At 36.1% G+C, this 16,287-nt stretch overlaps 1 protein-coding gene across 1 annotated transcript in view; it reads right to left on the reverse strand.

Annotated features, from left to right (window-relative positions):
• Positions 1-514: 514 nt before the first annotated feature.
• Positions 515-16,287, reverse strand: part of MEI4 (meiotic double-stranded break formation protein 4) — a 79,292-nt gene continuing 63,519 nt past the window's right edge. The window contains exon 5 of the mRNA XM_054195953.1: positions 515-766. Within this exon, the coding sequence (XP_054051928.1) occupies positions 515-766 (252 nt within the window). The remainder of the gene's footprint in view (positions 767-16,287) is intronic.

Raw genomic sequence — 16,287 nt, forward strand, 5'->3', positions numbered from 1 at the left:
AAGTTGTAAAACTAAGCACCAGATTTTATTTTGATCAGATAATGACTCTTTTGATTAAATCAGAAACTAAGTCTGTCCCATAAGAATTTGTAGCGATAAGTTACCAAGTTTAAAAACAAACATTTTTGTTTCTGCCAACCACTCACGTTCTCTAAAGCTCACAGAAGCTATACAACTCTTTACACACACATTATGTCTTGACTGTAAAATTCATAAAGTGCTTATTTTAAGCATCTCCTGAAAGAACTTACTTTGCTGTCATTTTCACTGTGTATGCAAGCACTAACATGCTGTTTTCTATTAAGAGGAATTGCATTTATTCAAAACGACACCTGGATTATTATATTTTTTCTATATTTAAAATTGGAAATAAATTGCATTATCTCTGAAACTGCTGTATAGCTTAGTTGTTTAAAGTAAATGTTTTCCAATAACAACAATTTTCCTGTCTGGCTCAAAAATTTTCCAATGCAATCCCACAACAAATGCACTGTTAAAAAGTAGGCTACTGGTTTTAATCCATTTGTATTTGAGACGAGTTCAAAAGAACACTCGCTCTCCATAAATATAAAGAAAACAAAGGGAATTCATCTGAGAGGTGAAGAATAATTTGATCAAGGTTCTTCAGAAATTTGATTTTTTCTTCTCCATCATAGTCTGAGCTTGAAACATTACTGTCTTCTGCCTCATTTTGAAGAAGTTGTTCCAGAATCATGCACAAAAGAAAAATATTCTCATACCGGGTAATATCGTACATGGCCTGGATCTGGGAATAAAGAAAAATCGATACATAAGCACAGTATGAAAATGCTTTGGCAGCCCACCATCTCAGGTGACAGTTTAAGGAATAATTTTAAAATTTGCAGTGGTATTTATATAATCAGAATGGCTACATGCTCAGTATGATTACTTCTAAGAAACGTTTTCCTTTTTGTGATAGCAGCCAAACCAACTCTCCATCACACTACCAAATGAAAAGTCAACATGAGCTCCTGTTCATGAGTCAAAGAGGGTTTTCTCTACCTAATTATCCATAGGCTGTGACATACAATAATGATCTACAGATAAAAAACAACAGCAAAAGCTTTGTTTTAGGCATGTAATTAAAATTGGTGGATTTCTGTTTTCTGAGAAATAAAATAACAAGTGAAAAAAGAATTTTTTTTACTCTGAAATATAAACAATCATCTATTCAAATGACACCTCTAGAAAGCCCAAATTCCCAGTCTCAATAGAAAATACACAAGCCAGTAGTACATATCTGAGTCAGTCACGAAGTGAAAGAGTCAGTTTGTCAAATAAACTCACTGACCAAACTACAAATTCATTAAAAGCCTTACAGCTTTTACAATTTATAAATTTACCTGACCTGTGTTTGGAAACTGCAATTTCAAAACTGAAGCTCTCAGAAACTCAGCTGTACATAAGGAATAACTGGTAAGATAAAAACTTAAACCTCTGGAATGAAATTCTGTGTTCTCCTTAACAGCAAAATCTACCAATAATATGAGATGACCTTGTTCTGAAAAAGGCTGCAATTATAGCAGCTAGATGATCAGAACTGGAATGTAAAATCATAGCTGCTAGAAAATTAATTGCATATTTTAGAAAATGTATGGATAGCTACAGCGAGCCTAAACAACTGTTTAGGCCTGTGGTACAAAGCCAGATGGGTCTAGGCTTCGACATGGGTCTATGAATCAGTATCAAACCATCTTACCCACCCTAAACCACATACTGCTTGACTTTCCAAAGTGTGAAATTTATTACATATTAGTTGTTTTTACAAACAATGTAAATCTTTTTGATTCCACTAGAATGTAACAAAAAGACAGCACTTTACCTTCCTCAGGTAATGCTGCTACTATCCACCTCTGTGGTAGATGGTGGCTCAGGGATTGCTCACTTTGTCTTTCTGAGATAGTAGTTCTTAAGCCCGAAATCTGTGTTCGAAGCTCCCCAGGGTAATGTCTTTCAGGTAACCTCCCACCTCAGGGACAATACTAAGACACCATAGCCATCCTACTCCAAAGCCTCAGTGTAGCAAAGTCATTTTGCTGAGTTTTTCTAGACATCTTGAAAATTAGGTTAATTGCTGGAAAATATTACCCCTAGCCTTGCATGCTCCAGTTCTGTCTCTCTGGTATGAAAAATCTGCAGTTCAAAAGCTGCTGCTAAGAATTCAATATTGACATTCTTATCACAACAGACAGCAAAAAATATAAAAAGGACAATATTAAGCATTTGCATACTTTCAAATTCCAATTAAATCAAGTTGTATAATTAGGGAAAACCTCCTTCTAAAGCAGAGTTAACAAGACAGTCTGTTTCTTCAAATATCAAGCATCTGACTCTACGACAATCATGCCTATACAGTGATTGTTTTGACTATTAACTAATACTGGTGAGCTAAATGTATTTATTTTGCTTATTAGACTAAACTACAGCTTTCTGAGTTGAGAAAACAACTGTTATTAATGACTTCCTGAATTTCTAGGGAATAGATGATTCTAAAAGCCTACAAAGTCTGCTCTTAAGACTGTCAGTGTAGGAGTCATCTGACCAAACACAGGCATCAACAAGCTGAGAGTTATCCTCGATTCTTGTTTTAGTCAACAGAGGGAAGCAAGGGGTGGACTCACCTTGCTTGAATGTAGATATCTATTGCCATTTTGGATGTCCAAGGGTATCCAAGGCACGTGCATGAGTAGAAATTTACATAAGAGTCATCAGCTGTAAGCCAGGAGTACCACCTTAGGGCAGCCAGTATGGTATTAGATGGATGAGTTTTGGCAAGTGAGTAGTTCCCAGGGTCTTTGAGGATGTAACTCATCCCATTCTAAACTAAATCCTCCAACGTACCATGTCCTGAAACTCTTTACAGTGATAAAATATGATTGTGTCCAGAAAAATGACTATGTGGAAACAGAAATTGAAGTTCTATGCTTTTAGTTCCTGTTATTTGGATATCAGAAGTACAATGTTACAAGCAAAAACCTTGCTTTTGATTCTTAAGTGTTGGCTTTGTAAATTCACTCAGACCTTCCTTTCACATGAGGAATCAATAGAAAATGTTTTAGGAAGGCAAATTATGTCACTTCACTTATCCCCGTAACTTCTCTTCCAAGTAGTTAAGCAATTGTGTCACTTCCAGTGGGTCTTGAAAAGCGCAACTAATTGCAACTTAGTAAAACATCTAATTGATTATGGATAATAGAAACCACAAGCTAACTAATTCTCTTTCCTCTGCAAATACTACTGCACTAAAGGAAAATTATTTTAGCCACATAGAACTGACTTTGAACGGAAAGGCTAAGTCTGATGGCAAGGAGGAAGTATTTTTTTTTGAGGTAATTGCTTTTCAGTGGACAAATGCACCTTGAAATATTTTTTTATAAAACCCGGGGGGGAAGAAGGGGGAAACAGTCTAGAACATTTTCTGGCTCAAGGCTTATTAACCTTTCCAACCCATTTAATAACCTGAACAAAACGTATCTCCATTTCTTTTGTTGGATGTCTTTTGTAGCACTAATTGATGCAATTACTACCAATGCAAATTTATGCCACAGAATTTGTAGAGGAACACCTTTTCCTGTTACCTAGTGGTGCACAGTCAGATAACAGACATATTCACCTTGCTCACCAACATGTGTAAGCGGGTAGCAGCACATGCACATGTACACACATACGCACAGCTAGTCCATCCAGAAAGTTCAGAAGATATGTCTGTAAAGCAAGCCTTATATATAGACTGCAGTTCCAAAATACATTAATATCAACTTTAAATAGTCTTAACACTAACTCTGTTTTCAGAAAGAATTTTAAGACAATCACTCTTTTTACAGATCAGATGGGTGTGCAATATAGGTTTTGGATGCTATTTTTTTTTTGTGAGGTCAATCCTTGCCGATTTTTCTTCACCAAGTATTTGGAACTGTATTTTTTAGCCATCTGTGTTCCAGGTCCCTCGGCCTTTATAGTATACTCCTTTATATTATATTCCTTCTTTGCAAAGCAACAGGTCAGATGGCCCTGGATCAAATTCCAAGCCACTGCTCTCTTACTGGACATTTTTGGAGTTGGGGTCTTCATCAGCATTTTGGACAAAAAGTAGGGATCTGAAAGCACAGAATTATTTGAAGTAACAATCACAGGATGGTGGATGTAATTTCTGAAGGTTAAAAAAGAAAAAAAATCCCAAGTGATATTCCACATGCAATTTTTGCACTTACTTAGAATATTTTTGTTTTCATGTCTTAGTGGTTCATGCACTTTTAAATCACCTATTCAAGTGCTCTCAGTAACAACAATATAAAACAAGAACAAGAGAATAAATACTAACTTTGGAGAAATTCTCTACAATTCTTAAGCCATTTACCAGCTGCAAGTTATATTTTTAGTGATGCAATCTGTTGAGGCTGGAATTTTCACATGCAGAAGACTGATGCTACCTTCTAAGTACAGGCAAATAACCTTTACTACTTTTGCATCTCAGAGGATCTACAGAATGGAGACAATACTTGAACAGTGCAAATACAGAGTAGATGAAAAGAAAGAGATTATGTTCCCAGCAACTAGTATTTGCTTCCATGCAGCTCAGATACTTATGTAGGCTATGGACAAAACGTCAGCAACACCTGCATGCTTTCTGGAACAAGCCAGAAAAAGCTCTAACTCAGGAAAACTTCTTCTTGGTTTTGAATGGAACGTTGAAGTGCTGAAATTTCTGACAATATTAAAACAATTAAAATTAATCTAGAAGCACCATTATGTTTGATTAATGACAAAAAGCTTTCCTCCTTTTCTGTCCCTATAATTTAGTTAACACCTGAGATACCAAGTTTAAATGTATTTTGCAACAAATAATTATACACAACATAACGTTATATAAGATACTGACATACTGATACAAATTTCAATCAAACTGGGAGGATGAGTGTTTATACACCTCTGTTGTTTAGAAAATGATAACGCTGACATTCCTAGAAGATGGCTATTTTAGCAGAAAAGTGTTATGTCCAGATCTCCTCAATCCATCATATTCTAACAGTTTTGCTTCTTGTGAATTTTTTTTCTTGCAACTTTTGTCACTTCCATTTCTTGGCAAACTTTTACTACTCAGCAGGGAAATAACTTTTGTGCTAGCAAGGTGTCTTTTCTATGTCCCAAGAAATACTATTTCAAATTTCACTGAGATATCAAGTATTAAAAGTTGGTATTCCTCTCCTTTTACATGCCTATTTTTCAGAGAAGCATAAAAGGAAGATCAAAATAAACAACAGGAACTTCTAAAGCCTGGCTAATACTGCCTTTCAATGGAAGCTGAGGCAGTAGGACCTGCAGCACCGCCAGCTGCTGGGCTGTGATCACTTAGTTAAGGAGGACAGAAGACAGAACAGAACCAAATCTGCCATCTAGCCATTTCCAGCAAAAATCCCCCATGGCCCATCTCCTCCTTTGGGAAGCAAACGGAGCCAAAGCTCCTAGACATTCCTTAGAGCAGGTAGAAGCCAGCAAAGAGCATGTATCTACCTTGAAATAGTCTATCACCAACCAACACATCATCTGTTGCAAGCAAACAGCCCTAGTACCCCTCGGGCAGGTGCATGTGCAGACTGAATTCTTAGCAAGAAAATGAAGATTCATGGGCTAGGAGGCCACAGAATGAGTGTAAGCTGATGTCCCATGTAACACAGAACATGGGACATACCCAAACTACTTCAAACTGTTTGAAGTATGCCTGTTGGAAAATATCTAAGCTTGATTTACACATTTCTAGAGACACAGAATCCTGTATATGCTGTTTTATGGTGAATTATCCCAACTGTTTTTTTAGATCTATTTGCTCGTTGAATTTCTGGAAGTAGGAGGGTTGCTCCATTTAGAACTAAGAGGAAGGCAGATATGGGAGTAAACAACAAGGCAGTGACAAAGTAAATACAGCCACTGATGTCCACAGAAATGAAAAAATTATTTCTGAGCTTACTGTGCCTCCATATAGGAGAGATGCTTCTCTGAAACTGTTTTCTGTATTTTAACACTACATTTGTCCTAACAAGTATATCATTATAAAAACAAGTCCCTAAATGGAGACATATTTGAAAGTACCACTTTTTAGGAAAAGTGTTTCTGAATCATTATAATGAAAAATAAGAAAGAAGTGACTGGCTGGAAACTCTATCAACAAGTGATCAGCATTTAGTAAATTTTGTTTACTAAAGTAATGCTGACAAACTTAAGTTTTCAGTAAAAACAACACTGTTTTACTCTACCAGTCCAGTCTGAGTCAGAGGTTAATAGAAATATATTTCAAGAATGACTGAATTGTTTCCTCAGGTGGTAATACATTCTCAATTTATGAACAAAGAAGATAAATTCTCACAGGGAATTCTGTTTTTGACCCTGCGTTTTTCCTTTAAGAAATCTCTATCCGGGCTACTCATTGCTGCGTTCAAGTCCCAACACAAGACAAACATTTTTCGGAGTGCAGCATGTACATTTGGATAATAGGCCTTTTACTTCAAAACAACACAAAGTCTTTTTAACTGCATGTTCCACAAGCATGTAAAAAACCTCTGCGTGGATCATTAAAATTTACAAAACCAACAATATCCATCACATAAGAAAGCACACAGTAGGATAAAAGAGGTTATCTCTAATTGCTGTTTAGTGTTTTTATAACATGCTGATAAGCATCTCTAAAATATTTAAAGCAGGCATGCATGAAAGACTTAGCTAGAAACCTTTTTGTTCTGATTTTAATACTATTTTATTTGGTTAAAAGGCAATTACCTTCAAAATTGCCATGACTCAGGATTCAGTTTTTAGATGATTAGCATTTATCTTTAATTGCTTTTTGTTTTGTGATTTTGAAATGCATATTTCCCTAACATCCTTCCCAGTAATCATAATCCTCATTAACGACATCAGTATTCACCTGCTGAGAAAGTTCAAACTAATTTACACCCTCTTTCAGTATCTAAAGCAAAATTCACACCACCTCCAATTCCTTATTTAAATTTATACCACCACCACCCCTCAAACTTTCAAAGTATTTTGATCTTTTATTCAATGAGATCAGAAATTCTAGTTGTGTTGTCTTTATTCATGCTATCATTTTCTTCTCAAGACTCAACAATTCTACTTACAGATCAAAACCAAAAGTGCCAGCAGAAAGGGTCAAGGAATTACTAACATTTGTGAAAGTTAAATTCCAGAGGAGGGACCATCATCTAAAATCTCAGAACAAATGAATCTGCAGCTACAGTGTGTGCAGCAACTACAGTCATGGGTAACATTTTGTCAACAACACTTTAGATGTCCCAGCCAGCCCCACACTAGTAAGGTTTCGGAAGCAATAGAAAAAAATCTGAAAATTATGTCTGCCCAGACACGATAATTTTGGCATACCCTGGAAAATACTTTTGATAGCAAAGAGAACAAGCACTTTAAATTCTATAACCCAAGGGGAAGATGCTTATCCCAGAGACATCTATGCATCGTGCCTCTTCCACATATCATTTAGCAGGGTCATCTGTTACTAGCTCTTAATATGACACACTGAATTACAAGAAATTCCCAAGCCAACTTAAGCAATATTATTCTTATCTAGTAATATGATTTCTACAACATATCGTAAGAAATTAAATTTAGCAGCAGTAGAGCATTCAAGCTTCCATTTTGGAGTAAGAATTACGACAACTGCCTTGCAAGCAACATAACGAAGACAAAGAAAGCTTTAAAAAAATACATTCTGATCCCCATTATCCTGTTAAAGAAAGCTAAAATATGAGTCACTAAGAAATATCATTTAGAGAGGACAACCAAAAATGAATATATGAACGTTCCTGGGATAATAGGAATTTATAAACCTATTTTATTCCAAAGTTCAAGGCATAAACCTCAAGTGTCACTTCTGTCATATATGTTATTTTGGAAATCTATTCTAGAATAAAAAAATTCTATTCTTCACAAGCTGAAACATGAAATATGTTGGTTTTTTTTTTTCATAAAAGAATCTGAAATAAAGATTGTGAAAGTATCTATCATAGTATGGGTCCTTCCAAACCAAATGGGCATATTTCTAATTAAAGAAAAAAAAAAAAAAAAGTAAACTTCTAGACCAGACAGTCGCATGCAAAGTCACTATGAGGGAACGAGGAAAAAGAAACCAACAAAAACATTTTAATGAAAATTTCTCAGTTATGAATACTTCGATATTACAGAAAGGCTTCTGCTGTGTTTTTTTTGTTTTCCTGGTTGAGGAGGAGAATTGCCTCCATTCCTGTAAACTCATAGGAAAATAGAACTGTGGGAAAGAGGAAGAAAGAGGTTTATCAATTCAGCTATTAAGCAAAAACTCCCTGGTTTTAGCTCCTTCAGATGTATGCTTCCCTCCAAATAGGAGCTTCAATACAACTTACATTGACTTTCAATTCCAATCAGTCATAAAAAACTGACAAGACTGTACCACATACTTTGTTCTGCCTCACCTTCTACTCCATCTTCAAAGTCCTATTTGGGACTTCTACTTTTCTATCCATATTCCATTTAGCTTTCCAGGAGCCAAAGGACGGAAGATGGATGATAATTTACATGTGGTTATGAACAAGCTGCTAATTGCTAGTGGAAACTGAGACAATGACAAAGAGAGGGGCCTTAGCACATAAACATCCAGATTTTATAACTAGAAGGTCAAGTATCACATCAAAGTTATTCTAACATATCAGAAAAACAACCTAAAAAAGCAGGAAGAATATAAACTGTCAATCCATCTGTTTCCCAATTTAGTAGCTACTGCCTTTAAGAAAAGCAAGGAGTAGAACAGAAGAGAGCTCTCATGTTCCGTCTTTTCAAGTGTTCTTGAAAGTGGTAAGGAAGCCCCTCCTGACCAGAAACCCTATGGGGCTTTGATTGCTGGTGACGTCTCAACGGGCCTTCCCAGACAGAGCTGTGTTCTGTTCACAGGCAGACTTGTCTGTCCTTCAAGGTTTCCACTCAGTTCCCTGGGTCAGCCTTATACATATCAAGCTTCTGTTTTTAGCAAAAAGGCGAGAGGTAACACATTCACAACATCACTTGATTGTCTGATGTATTTTTCCTTCATTTACTGCAAGCAAGTGCAGGAGTACCATGTGCAATAACGGTATCATTAAAATAAGAGACACTGTTTGTTGACATAGAAATTATATTCTCATCCTACAGGAAATACAGCAATGCTAGTTACCTAAGTAGGTCTTGAAAGTAAACATAATACATGTAACACATAGGTGAAGAATGACACTAAGGTAAAAAAATTAAGTTTTGAATAACAACAACAATAAAAAGTCCTCTATTAATTAAAATCACAGTAGAAAACAATGTATTGCTGAAAAATACAGCTATATTAGTTTCAAAATATTTACTGACAGATGTTTAGACATCTTCAGAAAACACACAGAAGTACTGAAAATAAACAGCACTCCCTTTGCTTTGCTCTAACAAACACAATCCTGACAGCAATGCAAGATACACACTTATTAGTACTTAATCACAATTCATTCATTTTTGAAAATAAGCTTTTGAATATGCTTTTCATCTCGTAAGGCCTTTTTTGTTTTTCTAAAAGCATGATAACTTTGCCTTACTTGACTTACTGAAATCATCTCTTCCAACACTAGGGATGGAAAGCATCAAATTAAACTAACAAGTGGCAGATGGCTGGTCTGAAAAAAACCTCAGAATAGCAGGTTATCACACAAGGTGCATTTAAACTGCTTGCCACAGGATATTGTGAAAGCTGAAAGCTCTGATGGGGTGAAGGAAAGTAAACAGCTGTATGATAGTGAAATCCAATGATAAACATGGAAAAATGGTCACCCCCCACTTTAGATAGCCCACTTTGCTGGATACTGGGGGAATGTTCCTAGAAACATCTCCAAACTCTTCCCTGAACTTCTACTATAACTACTGTCAGAAGCAGAGTATTTGACCTATGGTCTGACAGCGTGGCCATTCTTGTGTTCTTCTGTCTCCCAGTTTACTTTGCTGCCCTACCACCCACTAGCAACATTAAACTACTGCAGAAAAGAAAATCCCCTTCACTTTTCCAAGGGAAGTAAACTTGTTTTCAGTTCAGGAAGCCTACAACTAATGGCTCCATACGCACCACAAACATCTCCAGTTTCAGTGAGCTCAGTCCTTCCTCCAATGCCAGAGACAGAAGCCACCGCTCCAGGTTCAGAGTCACACAGAAAAGAAGTCTGAACAGAAGCAAACCTCGGGGGAGTTGGACCAATTGAAAATACAATACATACTCAAAACTGGTATTTATCTGATGCAAAAGAAAATAGAAAAGCCATAAAAAACCAAGATAAAACAAAAACCCTAACAAAGAGCAAGAGGAATGATTCTAGGCATTGCCCTGTGTGAAGACAAGGACAGAGAGGTTCGAATACAAGCCTAAGATTCATAAGAAAAAAAAGTGACATCTGCTTTCTGAATCACTTTCATCCAATGAATCAGAGTCTCTGTACACTTTTCATAAATAAAAAAGGATAATGCTAAAGAAGATTCGTTTCCTTCTAATTATGCAGCTATTTTGGTTCTATTTTAGTTCTATACCATTCTATGATTCTATTTTTCCTCTTCCATAGTTAGAGGCTGAATATTGTATAACCATTCAAGGCAATGTTCAACTAAACCAACCTTTGTCTTTGGTTTACGAAGAAGTGTTTTATTTATCTACTTATCCTTCCTCTCGTTTTGGAAAAAATCTTACATTTTATTGTACAGAAGAAAGTCTTTAGGAAAACATTTATATTTCATATAAATATAACGTTTTCACAATCTAGTTGCCTAAAATGGATTAATATTCCCCTTAGATCTGGCTATGAAACAAGACAAAAAAAATAGGGTGTTTTAATGATTCTAGCATCTGCCTAAAACACCAGCTTTCCACTACAATTATGCCACCAAATCCCATAACCTCCTCCCAACTTTCAGAGAATATCATCACACTCTTCCACATTTTAACTGGAAGACTCAAAAGGCATTGTAGGATATCAATTTCATGACAATTAGACAGGATAGACACGCCGTGCTACTTTCTTATTTAATGTATTTAAAACTATGTGGAATATGTATGTAGAATAAATCTTGAATGGATTAACAGAATTTAACAATATGAAGATGATGTTGCTTATTCAGTTTAAATATGTAAGAAAGTACACAAGCAAAGTATTTAATTGAAAATCATACAAAATATAAAATATCAGGAATAGATCACAGTGTACCTAAAAGTTTACATACATGTTGTAAACCTTAATTTTAGAAGCAATTAATCCTTTGACTAAAACATGACAAAACAGAAAATGGAACAGATTGCTTCCTACAATCTTTTTAGGCTTTACAGAAACTAAATAGGTATGACAGTGAGCAAATACAGTTTCTCTTTCAAATTTTACTTTTCCATTTATTTTCCACTATACTCTTCTGGAAAACCCCAAACCAGCAGTTTTCTAGACATTTTCACATTTTTAATTTGTTTGTTTGTTTTTTTTCAAACGCTACAGTGGCACAGTAGTGTAAAAAGACAGGTTTTTAAGACATTCAGAGCAGCTATTTAGAACTTGTGTCACAGTGAAACAGGTGCTGGAAAGTGGTGATATGCAGTGCAAGACTGGCCCTCTAAAATTCAGCATGACAGGAGAACTCTATAAAGACAGTTACATTTAGAAAGATCCTTTTGAAACTGAAAATCTGCAGCTTGTGTGAAAATTGCAGCATCCTGACAGAACACAAAAAAAGCAAAGCACACATGAAAGGGATTAAATTATAAATTGACCGAGAGAAAGCCAATTAGTTTTTCTTTCAATTTTTGAAGCAGAAAAGGCTGTAAAAACATACAGGAAGGATTATGTACAGGAAAATGCTTACAATTCTAGAACTTATGACAAAATGAAACAAATAATGGAAGAATTATAGAAGAAATATCTGTGGTCAATAACAACAATTATTACTATTGTTGTTGTTTAATGAAACATACATGGTCATACCAAACGAACCCAAGTCCTTCAAGGCCTTCCTACACCTAAATCTTGAATAGCTTGAGTCCCACTAAAGGTAGTTTGGGAAAAGTTCTCTGCTATGCAAGTTACAGTTTGTGCATGGGCAAACATGTCATCTCAATTGTTCCGAAAATCTCAAATGTGTCAGTTAGAAATGGTATAACTGGCCTTAACTAAAGAAGCAGATTCTGGAGAGTGCAAGGTGAAGCCAAAATCTGGATGTATAGCACCACCATTTTCAGCAAGCAGTTACAGTAGGCCTCATTCCATGTGCTAACAGGATGCCATCAAGAAACGATGAATGTGGGAATGCCAGGATTTCGAATGACCTAGAAGAATGCTGAAGAAAAATTAGGGAGATTTACATATGGCAAGAGAAGCATGTGGTTTTTCACTTTTTGGTACCATTTCTTATACCAAAGCTTCAACACAGCTCAGTAAGACTACCTAGAATTGACAAGTAGTGGTGGAGAGGTACAGGCTAATTTAACCTTCCCAGAGTCTGTTTGAAGAATAATATTCCGTAGTTGAGTTGTATATCTAAGAGCTGAGTACCCTAGCAAAAGTACACATGATTTTACCAAATGGCTGTGCTAAGCCAAAGACCTGAGAACAATAAAGCTAAAAATGACCAGAAGTGCACTCTATTGCACCCAAACTACAGAGATATCACAGAAGTTTAAAGCAATTAAGTTTGAGACAGAAGCATCAATTCAAGAAATAACTAGAAACAACATCCCAATGAGAGCTCAAAGTACGTTCAAAGTCAGAAAAGATCTGTACAAAGCCCAATGAAATAGCATCTACATTCAGAAACTGAAAAGACAGTGTTTTAGGCAAATGACTGAGGTGCCTGGTGGACCTGTTACAGAACACTGACATAAATGTATCTGCAGAGACCCATGTGGGAGCCTGATGACAGTCAGTAAGCTGAAGTTCCAGAAACAGATTGTTGTTCATGTGAACACGGCATGACAGCTACATAGAAGAAATGTCTGGTATCAAAAAAACAAAACAGCCAGAGAATAATAAACAACTGCAGCAGTGTGTCTGTCTGTGACACCACTGGAAGTCAAAAAACATACTTGCACTTGGTGGAACTGAATTTTGTAGGAAAAAAAAAAAAAAAGAAAAAGGAGTCAAATCTACCTTTCAACTAAGGTTGTGATGTCCTCTAATGGCCTGAACCAACCATAATATTAGGTGAATTACACCCGAAGACCTCTCCTCAGTCTTCCTTAGCAGTTACAACCTGCCCTGCCATCCCTTTCCCTGCTGTACCCCCATCTCCATCCTTTTGGCTCTTCTCCATTTTTTTCCCCTCTGTCACCTCAGGAAAACAGAAGGTAAGATAAAGTATCCCAGTGGCATGACCATTTTCTGGGCCATGAGTGGAATCACAAGAATCTGAAATACACAGGAGGTCGTACTTCATCAATCACAACAAATTCTTTTTGTTCTTAATGTCTCCAAATTCTGAATCTGAACAAAATGTATTTTGCTTTTTTCCACTTGATTTGGACTTCCCACAAGAACATGGTCTTGGGTAAATAAATAAATAAATAAAAGAGTAGAAAATAATCAACTCTGCAAACTGAAGAAAAAGATACAAATCTCTACATTCGCTTCAAAACTATGCATGTTTTGAAGGGGACTGGAATAGCAGAATAATTAGCAGTATTTAAAACGTGGCATACTGCTTCTATAGAAAGTGGAGTTTTAAAATGCAATTAGAGTATCATAATTACCTAAACAATTTCAGATCTTAATACAGTTTCAAGAAGGTTACAGAAAACAATCCCTAATCCGCACCACCATTAAGACAGCACATGACCTTTTGTGTAAAACAAGTAGCACTGTACCAGGATTAAGGTAACTGACATTCAGAGCAGATTCTCAGCGATGATTCTCTTCTGTCTGCAGGTGCTAGAGTACTTGCCAATTACTAAATGAGCAGACATAGGTGGAATGCAATGTTAATGTCAGATTTACCATGTAATCAGAAGGCAGTGTTCATGATATTTATTAAAAATATGTCCTGAAAAGATAAGAAAAATTCTAACATTTCAGATATTGACTAGCCTTTCAAAAGGATAGCTAAGCTTCAGTTTGAAACAGCTTTTTTTAAAAAATTAAATGGTCTGGGACAAAAAATAAAGCATCTTCCTAACTGTGGACCTGACATGATAATTCAAAATACCTGCTACTTCATTTTATGCACAAAGCGATTTGCAATCAGCTAATTCGGTTTAATAACTACCAGCAGGCAAGACATACAAGAACATAGCAATGCTTCTTTAAGTGCAGAGTAACACAATAGCATTCCTCTTTTATCAGATATTGAATTTTGCTATTTTAAACAGATATAATCCTGTACATTTAATGCAATTTAACATAATGACTTAATTTATTAGGCAGGATTAAAACCACTGTGAAAGATATTAAAAGATTGCATTAACAAATCATACTACATACTCAGGCTACCTAGCTCTTCAAAATTATTTCAGATGACTGCAGGAAATAAATTAACAAAAATATGACAGGAAATCATTACAGATTGACTCATTAAAAGAGAAGAGAAGAAACAAAATCAAATCCTATCAAAATTAAGGCATGCAGATCATCTTTGTTACGCTGTAACTGGCTCCTAGTAAATTTCTAGTTATTACAAGGTCTTGCCTACCCGGCACAGTAATCACAACATTACTAATGAGTGAAAGACATCAGCTGCAATACAAAGAAAACCTTCTATTTTAATGCTGAAACTTACTTTACTAGAAGAAAGTCACTATCTTGAATCTGACCTTTTGTACGTTCCACTGCTACCAGTGCTCTTGTAAAGAATACGTACGTTATAGTAGAGGGGAAACTTCTGGGGTAATACAGCAATTTGCAGACTGTGAACAAATAAGAAATAGACTACTGCTACATTTTAATGGCTGTAAGGTTGCCATGCAATGCAATCCAAGTTTCCCTGATGACAGCAAATTCGCCAATAAGTAACTCACGCTGTGACTGTTTCTGCTACCAAACTTAACTCATTTAAATCAAACTCAGAATCTCCTATACTATATGGGCATATAGATGTTGATTTAGAAAAGTTTTTAAGCCTTCCAGTCTGCGAATTCTTAAAAAATTTCTCATTTCGTTTTGTCACAGGTCCATCCCTCTTCCTTAATATCATATATTTTATATTCCCTCCTGGAGACGGAGATGGGATTATCACCATGTAGAACTATGGTTCATTTAATGTTCTTTTCAGTTCTCAATCCTCTGGCCAATAAGAATTGAAAGACTTTGACTTCCTTAATCCTAAAGGGTTAATTAGATTTCTTCCACCTGCTGCTCCCTCAGTGGGATCTCAGTCCAGTGTTCAGAACTGTACAAGGGTCAGCCTTGGGCCATTACCACTCTGTATGTTGCTTTACCTTCCCACGAAACTTTCTCGATAGCTATAATCTCCTTCCATAATAAAATATGCCTCACGATTTGTTCCAAACACCTTTGTCCCCAGCTGACACAGGGATTTATCAACAAGCAAGAAATCAATTTATTTTTTCCCCTCAACTCTTGAATGTCTGAGATTACGTCAGGGCTATCAACTCAAATGCTCACGTGTAAATGAAAGAATTTAGCATCTTGGCTCTAAACTGACTTTAATTCCACTCCTTTTTGAAAAAAAAAAAAAAAAAGCAAGAACCTATGAGCTGGAGAGCCTTCTTTCCTTTTACAGGAAACTGATCTTGCCTTCAAGATCAGAAGAAAACTTAACCTGTTGTGAAAGATCTTCATGAGGACCATCCTTGAAAAGGGGCAGAGTAACAGTGGTTCAAGATGACAGTAAGGAAAACTAAATGGACCAGCTTCTGGCTGTGGCAATACAAATCTATGCACATAGATACATAGTAAATGCACTTCTTAAAGAAGGGATTATAGCCCAAACTGGAGAGAGTAATAAAAAGGAAAAGCAATGTATCAGCCCTCTTGGGTATGTCTACAATGTGACGGCCAAACTACGCCCTCCCTCTGGGTGATGTTAATGCCATTATTTCAGCTCTGGCTGTATTTGTGGAACAGCCAAGAAGCATGTCCTCAGAAGGAAAATTCTTCTTGAAGTCAGTACAAAAACATTGGTGAGGGAAGATTAAGAGATCAGGTGGGTAGCACTTAAAATATTTTTACGTAAGTAATCCACATGCATTGTTCTTAAAAGTAACCACCATTTAAAGGTGGGAGGCTA

This window comes from Rissa tridactyla, chromosome 3, assembly GCF_028500815.1.
Source record: "Rissa tridactyla isolate bRisTri1 chromosome 3, bRisTri1.patW.cur.20221130, whole genome shotgun sequence".
NCBI classification, from domain to species: Eukaryota; Metazoa; Chordata; class Aves; order Charadriiformes; family Laridae; genus Rissa; species Rissa tridactyla.